This window comes from Eupeodes corollae, chromosome 1 (genome assembly GCF_945859685.1).
Source record: "Eupeodes corollae chromosome 1, idEupCoro1.1, whole genome shotgun sequence".
NCBI lineage: Eukaryota > Metazoa > Arthropoda > Insecta > Diptera > Syrphidae > Eupeodes > Eupeodes corollae.
This window is the reverse complement of record NC_079147.1, coordinates 209,339,939-209,360,745: the sequence shown is the minus strand read 5'-3', so window position 1 is coordinate 209,360,745 and position 20,807 is coordinate 209,339,939. Positions and strand designations below refer to the sequence as shown.

At 32.1% G+C, this 20,807-nt stretch overlaps 1 protein-coding gene and 1 non-coding gene across 4 annotated transcripts; one reads left to right on the top strand and one right to left on the bottom strand.

Annotated features, from left to right (window-relative positions):
* Positions 1-211: 211 nt before the first annotated feature.
* Positions 212-18,443, bottom strand: LOC129953852 (dual specificity mitogen-activated protein kinase kinase 4). Of its 3 annotated transcripts, XM_056067358.1 has the most exons (6): positions 17,145-18,439; positions 9,404-10,125; positions 9,195-9,335; positions 9,053-9,138; positions 5,688-5,879; positions 212-5,608 (listed from the first exon to the last, which is right to left on the bottom strand). In XM_056067358.1, exons 1-5 carry the CDS (start codon positions 17,170-17,172, stop codon positions 5,705-5,707), a joined length of 1,152 nt encoding a protein of 383 aa, XP_055923333.1. In that variant the 5' UTR covers positions 17,173-18,439; the 3' UTR covers positions 212-5,608; positions 5,688-5,704. The 3 variants fall into 3 exon arrangements, with proteins under 3 accessions (XP_055923333.1, XP_055923334.1, XP_055923332.1); XM_056067359.1 differs by having other exon boundaries at positions 212-5,879; positions 9,404-10,101; positions 17,145-18,443; XM_056067357.1 differs by having other exon boundaries at positions 212-5,879; positions 17,145-18,437.
* On the top strand, positions 8,934-9,005 carry Trnae-uuc (transfer RNA glutamic acid (anticodon UUC)). Its single transcript has one exon. It is a non-coding gene; the product is annotated as a tRNA-Glu (tRNA).
* Positions 18,444-20,807: the final 2,364 nt, after the last annotated feature.

Below are 20,807 nucleotides of genomic sequence, written 5' to 3'. Positions count from 1 at the left end.
GACGAGCTTAACTTTCTTGTTGATTTTAAATTAATTTTGTTTTATTTTGTTTATTTGTTTGAATTAAGAAAAGCAAGTTAAATTGTTGTTGTTGTGTTGTGACTATTTTTATTTTTAAAATTTAGGTTTTAAAAAATATTATATTTTCATATCGTTTTTCTTTATTTATTTTTCACTACAAATTCTTCATTTTATTATTACACAGTTGTGGTTTTTTTTTTAATTTTCTTTTGTTTATTATTTTAGGAATAATTCGGAAGTTATTTTCTAATGCTTTTTTGTTTTATTTATATTATTCTTCCTATTCATAGACGAACAGTTTATTTAATTTTAATTTAATTTTTATTGTCTAAATGACATTTTTACTTATATTTGTAATTTTTTGTTTTTGTTTTTAATTTTAATTTTAATTAATAAATTTGTTTCGCTACTATTTCTCCTCTAAGAGTTAACTTTATGTGTATTATTTTGTGTTTGCCTCTATTTTGAAGAACAACAAAAATTGTTAAGCATTAATTTGTTTGTTTTGTTTTTGTTTGCAAAATAAAATTTTGTTTTGGACAATTTGCAATTTTGTTTTCTGTTTCTTCTTCATCATCATCATTTTTATAAAATACAATATTCTCTTGGTGTGTGTACATAAAAAGCACGCAAAGCTATAAAAGATCTTCTAAAGATTTACTTAAAAAATATTTTGTTTGTTTTTTTTTTTTGTTAATAATTGTTGTTTTTATTTTTCTTGTAATTTTCAATGGAAAAATAATTTGCAAAATAGAAAACAACTCATTTATCCTGAGAGGGATTGTGTCACATCATGCGTGTTTTCTAAGTGTATTTCTTTTTAAATGTTTCATGTGCAGTTATGGGACGAATTATTTTGCATTTCATTTATGGCAAGCTTGTTTTTGTTTTAAAATAATAATTTTGTTTTTTTTTTTTTATTTAAATATATAAATTTCTACTTTTTATTGTGATCCTAAATCTATGTTTATTTTATTTATTTATGTAAATTATTTTCTCACTAACACATTTTTTTATTACTCTTATTTAATTTAAGTTTTCTTTTTTGTTGTTTTAAAATCTAAGAAAAGAATGAAGAGATAGTGTGTGATAGGTGCAATGAGGAGAAACATCTTCTTGGGATTGCCTTCAGCATTAAATGGTGTCTCATGCAAGTTCCTATAAAAATCGTACCTATTATTCTTATTTTTGTTTTTGTTTTATATTTGTTGTCAGAATTTTATTTTAATATATTTTTATATAAATTTTAAATAGCTGTCCGCTTTTATTGAATTTTAATTGGTGTTTAATTTTATATGTGGATTTTAATCACAATTATTTTTAAGATTTTTATTTTATTTTTTGTTTTTGTCTACTTATATAAATATGTTTTATTATGTTTTATTTTTTGTTTTAATATAAATATATATATTTAATGTATGATTTATTTTTGTTAAAGATTTTTCAATATAAAATATGTTTTTTTTTTTAATTTTTATTTTTGAAAATAAATTAAATTAGGAATTTGTTTTTGTTTTTAATTTGAATTTTCTTTAATAATAAAAATAAAAGAAAAATGTATTACTTTATTAATTCATTCAGTTTTGGCTTTTTAACACAAAAATTATTATTATTTTTTTATTTTTGTTTCCTTTAAGTTTTAATAAATTTAAATTTTATGGGATGTTTTTCTTTTTTTACAGGCACAATAAATATTATAATATTATCATTATTCATATCGCATTTTGGTTTATTTTATTTTTTAAGTAATTTTGTAGTTTATTTATTCACTAATCATCATATTTGAAGTTTTTAATTGAACAAATTATTGTTGATTTTTGTTTTAATAATTTATTAATATATTATGATTAGTCAGGACACAAAACGTTTGACTTAAGGAAGTCATTTTTTTTTGTTTTTGTATTTATTTTTGAAGTTGGTTCAAGAGATTTTTTTCTTTAATAATCTAATCTCTGTTAAGACAGGTGTTAGAGGAGAAAAGAGAGAGAAAGAGAGAGAGAGTAAGAATGCAAATAGGTGTAGGTTGTGGTTATGATTAATATAAATGTTTTAAGAATTCTCTTTTAAGATGGATCTATTCGTGCAAGGTGGTTGTCGCGGCATCGTAAAGACTTATTACGTTTTTAAAAGATTACAATAAACGGGTACGAGATCACTAAAAGAAAGCAGGATATCAACATTTATGTTAAGAAATTTATTTCGAATCGCTGTTGTTTTTTATTTCTTTTACTTTATTTAAGAGAAAATTCCATTTGCTAATATTTATTTTCATTTTAAGAGAAATTGTTTACGTTTAAAAAACAACCAAATGGTGTCATAAATCCGTAATAACGAATAATGAAATGTCGTGTTACTAAACAGAATATGAACTTTGACCCATATCCATACTTACACTTAAAGTTTGTAATCAATATAAAACTATCAGATTTCGGGACTTTTAATTCTTTATAATTTAATAATAGAAGAACGTAGACTTTGTCTTTTGCATAAATGGACTTAAGGAGTTTTCATTGAATGAATACGAAACAATAATACCAAACGAACTGAAGCGGTGGTAAAATTTAAAAAGCCTAAGTTGAATGTAACTGCAGTGAAGTAACAACATGTGATTTAATAAGACCCCATATAAATGAATTATAGAAAAATATGCTTTAAATCACTTTAAACCTATACTGAAAATAGTCCAAAATATTGAAGACATAGATAGATAGTTTTTCAATAAGGTTGTGTTTTTGAACTGTAAACATGAAACAGCAAGTACACAATTAGAATTAATTCTATTTGGATTTCTAAGATTTCAAGGGGGTTCATGTTCTTGAAAATCCAAACAAATTCAACAAAAGGCGTTATTATTTTACATAGCAACAAATAAAAGTCATCAAGTTTATTTTCCGACAAATTGTTAAATGTTTTTCCATCGTCCTACATTAAAAATGTTTATTTTGACACTTTGGTTTCTTTTAGGTATATTGTCAGCCAACATTTGTCAGCATATGAATTAATATTGGAGACTTTCAAAGCCAATTAGACGGTGACAAGATGAGAAGTTATTTGATTTTAAAATTAAATTGTGATGTTTAAAAAAAAACTCTCTGAAAATATTAAACTGGCAACTTAATTGAAAAAATGTGGCGTTGTAGAGATGAACTAAGTACATCGAAAAGTCAAATCAAAACGACTTTGAAATGAGATCTCTTTTTAAACTAAAAATTGTACATGTATGTAATTAAATAAAATCTATTTAAAAACAACATTGTTAGGTTCTCTTAAAAAATGAAAGAACTTCAAGAACAGAAACACAATTGAAGAAGAAAAGTGCTATAATGTACAGTGAATAATTGAGTATAAGCAAAGAAATAGCTTCCATGCAAAAACCCTTATTTCCATCCATTAAAAAAGTTATGAAATTTTTCAAAAGTCAGTCTTTTACGCTTTAACCCCTTGCTTTTATTTGTATGCATACAATAAGTTCATATTAAGTTAAGTACAAGCTACTCTTTCACTTGTGAGCCATATAATTCGAAGATTGCCTTTCATAGTTAAGAAAAAAGTATTGAAAGTTATTATTTTCTTTAAGAAAAAATAGTCAACATTTTCTGTCATGACCAAATAAACATGTTGGTTTACATAAGTTCGTTTATTCATAATGTTTTCTATAATATTATCATCATTCTTTTATCATTTTTTCTTCGTATTTCTTTTAATGGGAATAAAATGGTAAAAAAATGTCTTATTGCTATGGAGAGGCGTGTAATTGTTTAAATTCTTATTTTTTTTAACTTTACGTTTGATATTAAAAATGTTTTTTTCTTTCTATTAAAAAAAATGTTATTATTGCTTATGTTTCGGTCCTTTAATTATGTTTTTCTTTAAACTTTTATCGTTCAATATTTATAAATATGATAATGCGAATGTTAATCATTTTCTTTTTTCTTCTGTATATCAAAAAATAAATTAAAGACAAACAAATACAAAATTTTCTACACTTAACATTTTTCAACAAAAATATATTTATATATAATAAAAATACATTTAAATATATTTATTAAACTTTTTTTTGTTTCACTTTATTGCAACAAAAAGAAAAATGCATCACAAAGAAAAAAAATATACATATAAAAATAAAGACAGAAAATCGAACAAAATAAAAAACCAAAAACATTTTAAAAATTATGGAATCATAATGATAGTACACTGTAATAATAATTATTTTAATTATTTTGTTTTGTTTAATAATAAATTTAAGATAGTTACAATGTGGTAAACAACAACAGGACGCAATTGCTTAAAGTGTACAGAAATCGCTTTAATTTACTTTTTTTTTTATTTTATTTTGTTTAAAATGTTTTAATAATAAATTAAAGTTAATTGTACTTAAATTAGTACTTTGTGACAAATTTATTATTTATCATTTTTGTTTTGCTTAATTTCCCTCGGTTAGTTTTGATTTTAATGTTGTTTTTGTTTTTTTTTTTAGACAAGAGATGCTGGAGATTGTATCGTTTACAAAATTTCGTAATAATTGTATGCCATGAATTACTGAACAAAGTAATAGAAACAAATAAAACAATTGTTTGCCCAGTCCAATGAGGTTAAAGACCAATTTTGTTAAATGACACGCATTTGCGATTTATCCTCGAACTACCATAACTCACGATCTGAGATCTACAATAATTTATGTGAAATTAAAATGCTATCTTCTGGGTTACAAAAAGACCCATTTAAAAATGTACACTCCTGAGAAGTTAATGGTGTTTTGGTAATGCAGAAAAACGCTCTCGAAAGGAGATTGTGGAATGTACTAACTATTTATTTTACCAGGAATGAGCCAAGTTGTTTTAGCAAGAAGGTTTGCAACTTGTGCTTTTAAAACAATGATAGTAAGGGAATTTATCATACATCAAGTATTCAATTTAGTTCAAGATGGAGGAGGACTTTTGTAAAATTTGAACACTTTTGCATAAACAGTTTGAATAAGAGTCATTTATTAATTTTAAAATAGCGAGCGCCACCCCAGTTTCCTTAGGGCTAAAACGTGATGTTGCAGTTTGGAGTGTTGTATAAGTTTTTCATCATTTTTGTAAGTTGTATCAGTTTTTCATGATTTTTGTAATTTTTAAGTACAATTTTGAAACGATTTGACCTCCAGTGCCTGCACTGTTATTTATTTAATTATATTTTTTCGAATTCGCACCTCTACGTCTATTTGTTCTTCAGTACAAAGTTCTTTTTGTTGATTTGATTTGTACATACCTACTCTTAATAAAAACAAACAAAAATCTAATTCTTACAGGGATAAATTTATATATAACAAAGTTAAACTTAATTACTTTAGTTTTTGTTTTTTTTTTTCTTTTCACTTTTGATTATTTAAACAAGTCAAAAAGAACTTAAGTTGTTTTTCCCTCCCTCCCCATTGCCGAACCGTGTTGTTGTTTTGGTGTTGTTGGTTTTTGTTTTGTAGATGGTTGTTTTTGAGTCGTCGTCATCGTCGTCGCTCGTCAATGGCACCACCAAAGTCAAACTGGTGTTATTAATTTTGTTGCTTGTAAATTTCGAGTGTTTCTAGGTTTGTGTATTGTGTTTTCTTTTTTGTTTGAATTATTATTGAACACACTTTACTTACAAGAAGAATCAATTTAAACAAAACAAAATAAAAAACCTACATTCCTGAAAGATTATATTAACTTTCAGCGGGTTGATTTGTTGTGAATTCAGTGATTCCATCACTTTCCATTGACTCAAGAATATCGGTTACATAGGCAGCGACATCGGTATGACTACGTTCACCACGCTGTATAAATGGCATTTGCAGTAAACGGCTATATTTTGGTCGTTCACTTTCGTTTTTGATTAAGCTTTAAACAAAAAGAATAAATAGAAGATTTATATTTAAAAAAAAGTGTTTTGATATGATTTATAATGAAACGATGACATCAATAATGAAAGCAGAATTATATCCAGCAATTAACATGTTTAAGGATATTTAAGGAAAAATGAGCAATATTATAATTATAAGTAAAGTTTTTTCATCAATTATTGTAATACTAGACACTAGAGACGACGGAGCTTGTAGAGTTATAGTTTGACAGCTTTTTAGTTGGAAAATTAATTATAAAGTTATTTCAAATAAACTAAGTTAGACGTGATCTGCTCTTTAAAACTTCCAGTCTTGGCCTTGGTTAGGTGTTTAATTTCCATCATCATATTAAACTGTTAAACGAATTCAATCCCGGACAACGGACAGCGACGAAAATCATTGAGATCGTTGTTGTGTCTGAGCAAAACCGGTTAGTGCAAAATCCAAGTGATACACAGGAAGAAAGGCTTCACCGTGAACATGAGTATGACTAGTATTAGCAAGATATTGCATTAAGAATTGTTTATCAAAAAATGTATATGTGACCTTGGAGAATATGTTAAAAAACAATACAAAATTATTTTATTGTTTTAAATTTTAGATCGGAAATATATTATGAAGACCAATACTCTTATTAAGTCAAAAATAATTGCTACCCTTAAAATGTTTAAAGTTTAAACACAGTGCGGGAGTTGGGAAAATAGAGAAGGTTTTTAAGAGGATAATAATAATTTCGCGGGTACTGCCTCTTGCGAGGAATTGACAAATCCTTCAAGAGTAATTCTTGTCATGAAAAAGTGTTTTCTCAAATTAGCCGTTCGAATTCGGCCTAAATTGTAGGTCCCTTCCATTCCTGACAACAGTACTCGAAAACAGGAATGGTTGAGAGTTGTAAGTCACTAGGCCCTGGATCACAACGGACTGTTGCGCCACCCAATTTATTTTAAGAGGAGATAGCAGTGCACATTGGTATTCAAAATTTGTATTATAAAAATGTGATATAAAACCAAAGTTGGTGAAGCATTCAACATTCTTGATGTGCGGTTAAAAAAGTCTTCACATTACATCCAAAATTGATCTTAAACGTAAACTGAGGAGTATGCCTGGAAGTGCGATTATTACAGCTTAATTGTCTGAGGGCAGAAATGCAACTGACAGAAAATTGAAACATTTCAGCGGTGTTCTAGTGATGTTAATATTTCGGTTATAGTGATATCGCCTATCATAGTTAAAGTACCTTTTGGGACAGTTTCAATGTGATAATTTCATAAGAGGTTATCTGTGGCACATATACCGAAATAATTGAATAATTGATTAGTTTTCTCAATGCAAGAAAAGCTCATGGATAGCGGTATTGCAATTGGATTTAGTTTTAACTCGGTTAATGATACACAGTTTACAATGCTTCCAAGATCGGAATTCAATGATTTCGAAGTTCTACATCCGAAGCACAAGGATGTGCAATTTAAAAAGCTCAAGGGTATTGTCGTCAGTGGAACAATATACATAAGATCTTTTTTTAAAATAAGGAAGAGTGTCGTAGACTAAACGGGTTCCTGGGGCACACCAGCAGATATTTCGTGGATATCAGATTTGATTCCGTTCAATACTACTTTTATTGGACGGTCTGCAAGATAATGAATTCAACGATAAAAAGATTGATCCTAGCCAAATTGGGCTCATTTTCGGAAACAGAGTTTGATTCGAAAATGTTTAAAATATATTAAGCACACATATTTGGTAAGACCAATCATGGCCTGGGAAAAGCGGAGGATGTTTCAACTTGTTTAAGGATATGCTGGACAAGTGCTGCTTTCCATCCATTCGTTCGAAAGATTGCGAAGTAGGTTTGCCAGCGTTGAAGAACACTATTTCAGAACAATAGGAGGGATACTATCTAAGCCTGCAGATTTGTTAATGTCAAGGTCGTTCAATATTCTTGCGCCAGTTCGAAAAAGGATTCTTCCCGTAAATTCGTTTACGCTTTCAAATTCCGTAGGACTCATGACACTCTCTAGTAGGGTTATTAAATAAACAGCAAACTGTAATGTATGCAAATTGGACAATAGAAGTGGCATTGAAAACAAGAGTAGGAATGGATAAGTACGTCGATACATACATTTTTTTAACAAACAAAATCTTTCTAGCTTGTTTGAACATATTCCAGTTTTCCTCTATCAAGGAAGCATAGTGATCAGTTAAAGTTACTGAAGAATAGAAAGAGTAGATTAGTCTGATGTACCTTGAGGCAGTAATGCACTGATTTCGTATTTATTAGGATTAGAAACAAATTTTGGAGCGGATTGATCTTTAATTCGAGTTGGGTCGTCCACAAGCTGAGTTAATTGAAAAATTGTGTACATTAAGGATAATGGGCAACAATTCTTTAAAATTAATATATATTTACTTCCAATGTCGAAAGTTTTGGGCAAAACGACTACAAATAATCAGGTTGAATTAAAGCTTTTTTAAGCTTCACCACTTCTTTATCCTACGTCTATCGTACGTTATATTTAAGGTAAATTGATATAGAAAGATGAGACAGCAAAACAGTCTCCAAAAAAACAAAAAAAACCTGTAGGGATCATTAGTTTGTCCTGTTGATAACCCGATAACAGATCTAAATGTTGGGATCTTTAATATTGCTGTTGATAAAAGGAGCTCACATTTTTTTCAGTTCAATGATTTAATAACTGCAAACGATCCCGTATTGGACATTGAATTCTTCAAATCCAAACAAAGCTGTTCTTATTTTAATTGAAATCAAAAATTGAAATTTTTAGGTATGTATTTCAATTTTTAAGAGTTTAAAGAAAAAAAAACTTGATAGCGGTGAAGAGTCTAGCTTTTTAAAAAGAGGTTGCTTTTGCCTGATTTTCTTGTTGGTCAGAAGAAAAACAGTCTTAACTTATTACTCATTCAAATATCCCAAAAAGTTATGTTTTATTTTGTGTATGAGTCACTTCATATTATTGAACATGGTTTTCAAGTTCTCTCTCCCCATCATCTTCGTGCAAACTATTGTAAAACTTTTGCTACGTAAAATTTTATATCCCATATGGTCTAGTGGCTAGGATATCTGGCTTTCACCCAGAAGGCCCGGGTTCGATTCCCGGTATGGGAAAGTTTTTTGTAAATTATTTTATAATTTTATTAATTTAATAGACTTACCAAGTATTTACAAAGTCAACAAATTCGACTGAAAACTCCATTCCATTGAACGATGGTTGTAATTGCGGTGCATCACCTTGGACAACCTAGAAGATGAATTAAAGTCAAATCAATTTTCTTCACAGCTAAGCGAGTAATTTACCTGGCATAACTGTTCAAAGACAGAATCCCACTTTTTGTAGGGAAAATTTCCAGTTGCTACTTCCATCAATGTTATTCCCAATGACCACACGTCACTGCGGACATCATAACCCTTCGCCCTTTCGGGATCAATCCTCTCGGGCTGTCAAAAACAAAGATATGGAGTTAAATTTTCTATATTTAAAAATCTCTCAAAAAAAAAACACTTACCGCCATATAAGGTCGACATCCGGCATCCTTTGTCTTGGCTATTGAATCGACTAATTGTCCGGAAATACCAAAGTCACACAACTTGATATCACCGCGCTTATGCAATAGAATATTACTCGGCTTCACATCCCGATGAATGATTTTTAATTTTTCTTTGAGATAATTCAACGCATTCACAGTGGCAACTGTTATTTTGGCCAATATCGATTCGGGAATTCGTTGGCATTTCCGTTCATAGATGTATTTATAGAATTTATCCAAAGATGTGTCCATAAGTTCCATGCATATCCAACAGTCGCCTTCTTTGAAGAGTGCCCCGAAAAATTGCACAATAAATGGGCATTCGTTTGATTTCATTACAACTTCCAGATCCATAAGGAGTTGTTTTTGTTCTTTCTCGTCGACTGTTGAACGAATACGCTTTACAGCCATCACAAATTCGGTTTTTTTAAAGATCATTTTATTAACAGCACCAAATGCACCACGACCAATTTCGCCAAGGTCCTCCATGTCATCCGACGTGAAGTGATAGACATGTTGACCAAATTGTAGCTTGCCCGATGCTTGAATCTTGATTCGTTCGCGGGTCTTGTCTGGCAATGGAGCTGGCACAACAGGCCCATCGGCGAGGCTTAATGTAAGCTGTTTCTTTCGTTCGGGCTGTTGCCGTAGATGAAGATTATTTAGACTCAGTTCACCTGGTGGATTCCGGGGACGGGCACCTTTGTGAGTTAAAACATAAATAATAACTTTATTTGCATGCAAAAACAAAAATTAAAACATATTCTACTGGAGAGATAATAATAAACTTTAAAAACATAAAATAAATAGATACAAAAAGGGAGGACTTTCGAAAACATTTTGAAAGAGTTAATTTGTATAGTTTTCAGACGGAAATACGAGAATGAAAACACAACCGGGCAGAAAAAAAAAGTTGGTAATTCAGCTTCCACTAAGGTTATTTTTTAGCTATTATCTTTTTGGCAACTCTGGTTTAAAAAGCTGACGCACATTTTGTGTTTTGTTTACTGTCAAACATCTTCATTTTGGTCTATAATTTAACCAGGAATCGTCTTACAAACGAACAATGCTTGCAAATTATTGAATTTTATTATCAAACTGTGTGCTCTGTTAAGAAAGTTCATCGCGCGCTTTTTCCATTTTATGGTCAGTTTAATTGACCCACTGAAGCGGCTATTTAGGCTATTGTAACTATACTGTTGGACATTAAACCACAAACAAGCTTACGTAGAGGGCGAACTGAAGAAAATGTCGCAGCTGTATCGGCCAGTGTTAACGAAGACCATCAATTATCGATTCGTCGCCGTTTGGAGCAATTTAGCCTCTGTTACTCAACAAGTAGAAAATTTTACGGAAGGATTTAGGTGTGATGCCTTTCAAAATACAGCTGGTGCAAGAATTGAAGCCGAACGACCTACTGCAACGTAAAATTTTTGGTGAATGGGCTCTTGGAAAGTTGGCGGAAAATCTACTTTTTTATCGAAAAATTGCGTGAAGCTCATTTTTGGCTCAATGGATAAGTAAATAAGCAGAATTGTCGATTATGGAGTGTATATCAGGCAGAAGCATTATAAGAGCTACCAACGCATCCAGAAAAAGTCACAGTTTGGTGCGGTTTATGGTCTGGTAGCATCATTGGACCGTACTTCTTCAAAGATGTAGCGAATCGTAACGTAACTGTGAATGGTGAGCGTTACCGTGAGACAATATCCAACTTTTGTTTGCCCAAAATGTAAGAGATTGACTTGAATGACATGTGGTTTCAACAAGACGGTGCCACATGCCACACAGCACGCACAACATGGACTTTTTGAGAACATTTTATTTCACGTTCGGGACCGGTCAATTGGCCGCGTCTTGAGATTTAACGCCTTTAGACTATTTTTTTGAGATTTATTTTTCTAGACTCAGCTATGAGCACTGAATTTAAACAAACAAATTTTTTCATGTCTTGCAGAGACATGGACTCTATCAAAAGCGAATTTGAAGGAAATGACGCAGGTGTATATTCTGGCTGGGTCTTCGTATAGTAAGCAGGCAAATATTTAAAACTTCAAGATCTTTATTCATAAGTCTTTAATATTTCTGGATTGTTTTAGCTTCAACAAACAAAAGTGAATTGTCAGCAAACAGAGAAAGCTCGCAATTTTATACAGTTTTGTTAATATCGTTTATGTAGCAGTTAATGTCCAAGTATTAAGCTTTGAAGTACTCTAAGATCAATCAACTCAGTACCAGATAAACCGTTATTAATTTTAGTTTGTTGGGTAAGAAATAGCAAACAAGCTTTATTGCATTGACTTCCTGATGCATTTTTTTTAATAATAAGCGCATACGCACGGGGATAATACTACCCTTATTATGTAGCCACATTTTGAGCACTAGGAAAGGGAGAGAGGGTTGAGAAGAGGTGCCGGTGCAACTGCACATTGGTCTGTAGTTGACACTACGACCGAAGTTAGGCTCGAGGGTGTATTGATGAGCGTTCCTAGCGGGTATTACGGTTGAACTGTTTTAGGGGAGGAATGCAACTGGCTATTTCTCTAGAGCATAAACCGTTAAAATAACGGTAATAGAGGGTGAGACAAAATACGTTTCGACGATTTTCAAGCGACGTAAATGATCTTATGATGGTAATATCACCAATCAATCTAAATACTCTACATTCAATACTGTCCAAGACGCTCAAATAAGTTGCAGGAGCACCAGCCCAGATATGGGTGTTATACTCAAGTTTTACACGTATTTAAGTCTTGGAGAGGGAGGGGAAGAACAACTTTTTGCATCGCCTTAGAAACCCCAAACATCTTGCAGCATTTTTGACAAGATACATCGCGTTTGTGATCGTTCCACAAAAGGTGGTGATACACATACCGAGAATATCGAGATGCTCAGTGGAAGGGAGGTATATCTCTCTTTAGAAGAGGGATGAAAAAGAGGGATCGTCAGCGAAACTATTGGATTAGAAGTTGCAGACAGGAGATCATTAATAAAAATGAGAAAGAGTGTTGAAGATAGAACAGAGCCCTGGGGCACCCTAGCATTTTTTTGTGGTTTTCGGATTAGAATCCAACCAATACAAATGATATTAAACGATTCGAAAGGTAATTACTAATCCAATGAAGGAGGGAGAGAGTCTGATGCCAAACCCTATCAAATACTTTTGAAATATCTAGATCCAGAATAAACTAATGTTATATAAGTAAGTACTGAAACCCGTTTGAACTTATGTTAAAAAACGTTAAACTGTCAAAAAATAAATGCTTTCAATTTAAAAGACGTTAGAGAGGAGGATTGGCAGAGTGTGAAATAAGACAATTTTTACCATTACATTTAACAGTATTTCTAAGCGTGAAATCAAAGATTAAAGATAGTGCCACAGCAATATAAAAACACACATAATTTTGAAAGTACAACTGTCTGAGCGTCAGGTTTCACAAAACCGAATATAAATAATTTTTATTACAAAAACGACAATAGAATGTTATCCCAGTAACAATGAATTCACAAATCTAATCGAAAATGGACTTTGTATTAGTATGTAGTATGTTTTTAATTTTGATATTTTTGAAAATAGATTTAATACAAAAAAATATAGAATACAAGTTATAAATATGAACAAAAACATACAAATGTAAATTCTGATTCGTTCAGCATCAAAAACTTTAATTCTATAGAAATTGTCTGACCAACTTAAAAAGATGTGTGGCTTTTTGAAAATGTTTTCAACGACCTCAAAAATCTAATCTGTTATCGATTTATAAGAACAATCATAAAAGTGTAAATGTCATAGTGAAAGAAATCTCTTCCTATATATTCATTTTCAAAACTCATCCAATGAAGATAGGATTCATGAAAACCGAAAGCACGCATTTTCGATAAGAGTCTAATGCCAAACCCAATCAAATGCTTTTGAAATATCAAGTGCAATAATCTTACTTACTGCAATAATCTTAGAAAGCCTTTTGTAAGTCTCAAGTCAAATATAGCCAAAAAATAAACTCTATATAACACACAATCATTTATAGATTAAACGCGTTCATAATATGTTTTCAGTGCTTGTTTTACTTGAGTGTTTTAAATACAACATGCTTAGCAGAGTTTCGATTGTATTATTTAGAGCCCAATTTGCTCGCGGAAGTCTTGAACCATATCTAACTTTGGTTTTTGTATGTTAAAAAGGATAACCATGTTTTACAAAAGGATTAAAGTCTATTTGTTTGTAACAAAAAATAAAATAGGTTGTCTGCAAGCAGAACTAAGTTGTCAAAACTTCACTATAGTACATTAAAATACTCCGCCTGGAGGTAGTTCACATATTTCGTCAATAAAAAGCATAAAGAGTAATGGACTAAGAATAGATCCTTGAGGAACATCTGGTGTGGTTTTAAATCAATCAGAAAACTCGTTTCCATCCCAACATCTTGCGTAACTTAACGATTCAAAATGTTAGTAAGTTTAAAGAAATTTTCGTGAAAGACAACACATGATAATTTGTATGTTAAGACCTGTCTGTTAACTTTGTAGAAGGTGGTTTTAGTAGGAAGACAAATAACAACCTTTTTCTATAAACAACCAGTGTTGGAAGAAATAATAGAAACAAGCGTCTTCATCATTTTCGTTACACCATTTTTTTTTAGCAATTAAGTCTTTTTTCGTTAGTCTTTCTATATTTTTATCGTACCTAAGAATGCTCTCAAATGGCAAAATTGATTTGTGGACACAACTTTTTTTTTAACTCAACGGTAAAAAGTTCGTGGCCAATGCTGATTTTGCCTGGAAAAAATAAAAGAAACAATCTACTTTAACTGTAAGGATCTACTTTTTCGTAAGCAAATAGGCGTTTTGAGTTTGTTTATAAGTTTGTGAGGTGTTAAATATTCGACACTAAACAAAATGTTTAAAAGTCATCTATAATTTTAAGAAATATTGGTCGTGGATTACATTATACTCGCTTTGAAAAGGAAGTGATGACAAGCTAAAAAAAACGATGGTTGGAATTGCAAAAACCTTAAACTTTTCGAAGAAAAAAAATATTTAAAACTATGTATACTTTCAAGCCTAAAAAGGAAACAAGATGAAGAAAAAGATAAACTTCTTCTCGTTTTGATACACTATTGGTAAGAATATGTAAGAAGAGACCATTTCTTTCTTTAAGGGAACTCAAAAATGAATTCAACGGATCAGTGACACCCGGAACAATTAGAAACCAACTTATAGAAGCAAGAAAAACATTATATAAAGACTTCCCTTTACAAACATACACTTACACCGTTCTTAGAATAACGTTTTGGATGAAACGAAGAAGTCTCTCGGATGTACGAAACAGAAGAGGCGCCGATATGAAACTTGCCTGTGACCACCACTTAATAATAGCTACCCTAAGATTACGTACAGCTACAAATTCAATATCGCCAGACTAAAGGATCCCACGACAATTTAGGGACCACCTATCACACGAAATGAGAACAATCAGCAGCATAGCAGAATCTTGGGCAAGGATCAACGAACGCAAATAGTTAAGGGCTCGAATAACTGCTGCACAAGAGGAAGAAAGAAACGAGCTGGAGTCCTCGTATCGCAGTGTGGTCCGCGACAAGCTTAACTACTTCAACGCATTAGCGCAAGAAGCAGAAGATGCTGCAAACAGGAATAACTAAAGAGCTGACCGATACACACAGCTCAAAGCAATAAGTTCGGTGGATCAGCAAGTCAGAAGGTGGAAAGAACACTTTTCCTCGGTTTTAAACCGACTGTTTGCAAACAACGTGTAGCCGATACCTTCTGAAGCGCCTGAATAAACTAATCCCCGAATCCGCACCGCACCTCTCAGTAAAGATGAGATTGTTGCCGCAATTAAAGCACTTAAGAATAACAAAGCGGTAGGACTTGATGGAATTCCCGCAGAGCTTTTACAAGCAGCACCAAAGCGCCAACGTCATCAAGCGAACTGCTTCATCCGCTCAAAAAAGAAGCCTGGACCACCGAAAGCTTCCCTCATGAGTAGAAAAAGGGCATTATCGTCAAGCTCCCAAAAAAAGGAGATCTTTAAAAGTGCGAAAACTGGAGACGAATTTGCATTCTATCAGCTGTTGCCAACATAGTAGCAAAAGCTATACTAGAAAGCATCAGAGAACAGCTTGAGGCCACACTCGATGCCGAACAAGGAGGATTCCGCGCTGGATCCTCCTGTATTGGTCATATTAACACCCTGTGAATCATTATTGAACAGTGCGTTGAATATCGATCATCACTACACCTGCTGCTCATCGACTTCGAGAAGGCCTTTGGTAGCGTTAACAGAATATGTCTGGGTAGCTTTGCTATTGTTAAAGCAGCATATGATGGATCCAAGTATCACGTTTTGCACGATGGTAGGTTGTCAGATGATTTTGAAATCCGAAGCGGAGTCAGACAGGGTTGTATTCTGTCACAAATATTGTTTTTGTTCGTGATAAGCGATGTACTGCGCTCAGCTTTGTCAGGTAGCGGAGGGATCCAATGGACTTTGACATATTCTTTAAAGCACATGGATTACGCATGTTTGCTTACTATCTCATAGGATTATGTATCTCCGTCAAACGACAAGTGTGGAGAGAGATGCAAATCTTGTAGGGCTATAAATTTATTCCAGCAAAATAAAAAAGATCAGCCTTGGAACTCGACCATCCTCTCAAATAAATATTTTCTCGCAACCGTTGGAAAAAGTGGAGAGCTTTCAATACCTTGGAAGCATCGTTTCCATCGAAGACGGAACCAAAAAAGACGTCATCTGCCGCATCGGCAAAGAAAAACCTGCGTTCATTATGGTGTCAAAAATTTAGAGGAATAACTCTATAAGCTACGACTGTTTCGCACATATGTCGAATCTTTGCTTCTTTATAGGTGCAGAACTTGCATGCAAGATTACTTCGGCCATAATAAGAAAGCTCCAAACCTTCGTAAATGTCCAATCCGTATTTTAAATGAGGTCCTTCAAAGAAGGGCAGGTCAAGAACCTATAAAATCTATAATACGAAGACTTAAGTGGCAATGGATTGGACATACGCTTCGAAAAGGTAACGACTGGAATCCGCTCACACAAGAAAGAAGAAGAGAAATCTAGCTGGGGACCGAGCTAGATGGAGAAGATTGTTGGGTGAGGCCCTTTTTCACACAGGACTGTAGCGCCACCTTAAGTAAGTAAGTACGGAGGTATGACGGAACCCAGTATTTATTTTGTTAGGTTTTTAGTCTGTAACCTTCATAACAGAGCCTGCAAGCTTTTGCAATATCAATCGCAATAATCTCACTTTCTCCAAAACGATGTAAAGATTTATTCCGCTGTTCGATGAGGTTAAGTATGAGATCACCAGTGGACCTATTGCTGCAAAAGTCGTCCTGTCGGTCATTAATTTAAGGACATCAAACTGTCATGATTTTAGTAGTTAAAACAATATTCAATAAAAACTTTGATTAAATGACTTTTAAAAGAAAAAACTATAAAAGTCGCTTTATGATAAGAGGGGATTACACAACTTAGACCTTGCAACTACAAACACCGCAGAAAACATGTTTTTAAACTATTGATTTTTGAAAATATTTAAAAAGTGATAAATAATAGTTTTTACAAATTAGAGTTATGACAAATGAAAATGATGGAACAATTAAAACTCAAATAAAACAAATCTACATAATCGAACGAATACTCTCAACAGCAACTGTTTAGTTGTCTATTTACCTGACAAATTATTTTGACGTTCCGCCATTTTTCCCAACAGCACCAGCAGCAAAAACTGTTTTTACTTTTTATGTTATTTATTTTTCGATAAAATATTTATCGCAAATTTATTATTGGCACACGCAAATCTCAGTGTAAATAAACTTCCCACTTCCAAGCTCCCAGCTCCACTGTCCACAGTCCGCTCTCTACCCCGCCGCCGCAGCCGCACTTGGATTAGAATTATGCCCGACGAACCGTCGTCAATCTCCAAATTGAAACCCTTCCGCCTTCCGCTGATAGCTGATTCCAACAATGTAACCAACGACAACGACCAAAACGAAAACCAATCCAATGGAAAACTTAAAACACAAAAAAAGAACTTAGTCTTGAGGAAAAATTGTCGCTTTTCCGCATCAGCTTCTTCCTGCTCCTGTTCCTGTTCCTTCGCCAATCGACACCCGCAACAGACCAACAAAAATTAAAAAAAAAACAATAAAACGACAACGAGGAAGTTAATTCAACTAACAAAATACCAAAAGATTTAAAAAGAAAACACGACTAAGAAAAGAAAAGAAAATTTCTAATCGAATTTTATTGTATTTTGTATGTTTCTTTGATTTTTATCTCTTTTTAATGGGTTCGTTCCATTTCGACGGCCGGGGGGATTGGTTTTGTGGTGTTTTCGGGTAATTTTTGAGTTTTTCCCGAATTAATTTGCTGAGGGAGTTGAATTGTGAATGGAAATGCCAATTATAAATGCACTTGATTGAAATTGGAATTGTTTGGGAGGAATTTTCACAAAGAAAATTTGACTTTTTTCAGTGGATTTTTCTTTTTGGAGAAATTTTCTTTTTCAGTTACAGCACAGAGCACACACGAAAAAGCACACACTGCGAAAAGACGACGAAAAGATGAAGAACAAGAAGAATGAAAATGAATAATGAAAAATGAATGGTTGGTTTTCTTTGGTGTGTGGTGTGTATGGTGTGTGTGTATGTGGTGTGGTGTTGAGAGCGCAGGCAGCAGAAATGTCAAATTGATTATTTATCGAGTGTGGTGAGTTTTTAATTTGTCTATTTCGGAGTTTATATAGGGTGTGCTATGCTTTGTATGTCAAGTGTTAACTTTTATTTGGCTGCATAAAAAAAAAAACATTATATTAAAACGAGAGAATCTGATTTCCATTGAACATATCACTAAATAACCTACAAACTAATTACACGGCTCAATTTTGCACTACCTCAGCACGAATTTCGACACGCGTTTTTTTAATTATAGCAATTTTAGAGCGAGGAAACATTTATTTCTGTTTTAAATTAATTTGAATATCTTGAACTTTTGAAAAGATATTCGAGATGAAAATCAATTTTTACTTGGGAACGTGTGAGCGTAAGAACGTACGCACAGGCATCTTTATAAAAATCTTTGATTTAGATTCTAAAGCGCCAGTTATAGCTATCAATCTTTTCATCATTGAAAACAAACATTGGAATTTTTTGACAGATCATTTACAGTTATCATCAAAAATTTCAGTCTTTAAAAACAATTTCCTGATTGAAATCCACCGAACAATTTTTATTGACAGAAATCTATCATTGGAATTGTGTGAAATTGGAACGCTCTTCAGGAAAATCAATTTCGGTCCACAAAATAAAAAAAAAATTAATTTTGGACAAAAATGAATGCGCAATCACAATTTTTCTCCTTAAAACAAATTCTTTGTGAGATTTTCGATGGATCAGTATATAATTCGAGAAATGTTAAAATTTTCTATGCGACAAATCGGACCGATTATATTTCAAAGATTTCTGAGAATTTTCTAAGGCAGATTGAAAAAGTAAAAGAATAAAATATATACATCATTTACTATTCACCTAGCAATCAAATTAATTTTGCATTTCTTTTCTTCCTTTTTGAATTGTTCGATAGGGAATTCTTAGGAAATCGAATCATACAAATTATGTTCTCAGATTTCTCACGTTAATCTCTGAGATCCTAGAAATATAAACTGGCCAAATAACTTCCTATGGAAAGTTAATAAAAGCGAAAGATTATGATATGTAATGTATCCGATCGTATTTGCTCGTTTTTCCAGTCACATATAGCGAATCATCCGCATCTGACGATTTTCATAGTTTTTTAGTGTCATGTTAATAGTTTCTTCCTATAGTATATTTTTATTGCCGGATTTTTGTATGCTTCTTTTCAAATATGTTTGTTTTTAAGTTAGTTTACGAGAACGATTTGTATGAATAAAACTAACGAACGTTTTCGCTGCAAAAGTATTTTTAATTTATTGTAAACGTATTTTTAATTTATTGTGGTTTATATTCGTGTTTAAATCAAATTGGTGTAATTTTCCTTTCATAAAATAAAAACTGAACAATTTAAACAAAAGAAAGAAATTTGTTTTCATAATTTTATAAAGGAATTTTTTGTTTATAAACTTAAAGCTTCCGATGTTGTGATCCAAGACAATTTGCTTTCATTGTTGGGTACTTTTCCATGTATCCAGTAAAATATACATTCACAACTTAAATACAAATCAAATCAATATACAATGTAAAGTGATGTGAAGGGTATCACTTTTCAATGGATAAAATATCATGACTTCCTTTTTTTGCTTTAATATAAATATTAATTCGATTAATTTAATTAGCTTACAAATTATATCAGCTATAATTGAGTTTTATTTATACGATTTTTCTAATGAAATTCTTGTTATCACTGATTTTTACATACTGTAGAACTCAATTCGTAAGTCTAAGTAAAAACGATAATTTTCACATACTAAGGGTGTGTAATAAATTCTTTAATCATTTTACAACAAAGATGAGCGGAATCTCAGCATAGTTTGTCAGATACATAATAAAGGAGACCCGACTACAGAGGCATCAGATCCTTTCTGCTGTATTATGTGTACGTCTGAAGCCGTTCGTCAAAAACATGAAAGGTCCTTATCGGCTGCAGACCAGGAAAGTCCACTATCCACCTCATATTCACACTACGGCAGATCTTGGAAAAAACTCAGGAGCTTCAAATCGATACCCAACGATTTTAAAGCTGTGTATTACTGTATCCATATTCTATGAAATAAGATTGAGGCTCTTTATCTTTTTGCAAATAAGTTAAAATGTTGCTTTAATTTGGCCATTGGTTAAATTTTGACACTAGCATGGCGAAGAAAATGGGTTAAATTGATGAGGTTAAATTTTGATGCTTCTTAAGATTGAGAGGATGCTAAATTTAAAATTATTTTCTTAGTTCTAAGTAAATCAAGTTCATACTTTGATACTTCTATTAAAACTGCAACAAATTAAATTTCAATGTAATTTTTGTAGGGGCGAGATTCCATTACCTCAGCACGAATTTCCTTTTGATTCTTTTTGTTCAGTTAGGTAGGCGTCCCAATGGAACATGTTTTAAATATTAAGGCGAGGAAATACCTTTAACTCATATACAAAATATTCTGTTTTCGGACTTAACCCTCCATTTTTTTTGTATTTTTGCCATAACCTAGTTTTGCTGAATTTATAGTACGGCCGGCGTACTAACAGCTAGGTATGTAGCACCCCCTGCTTGGCATCACTATAGGATTTGGGGTGAGTGCGAATTTGGGTATATGCAAAGTATTTAAGCATTTGAACATTAAAATTAAAGAAATCCCCAACAACGAAAAAT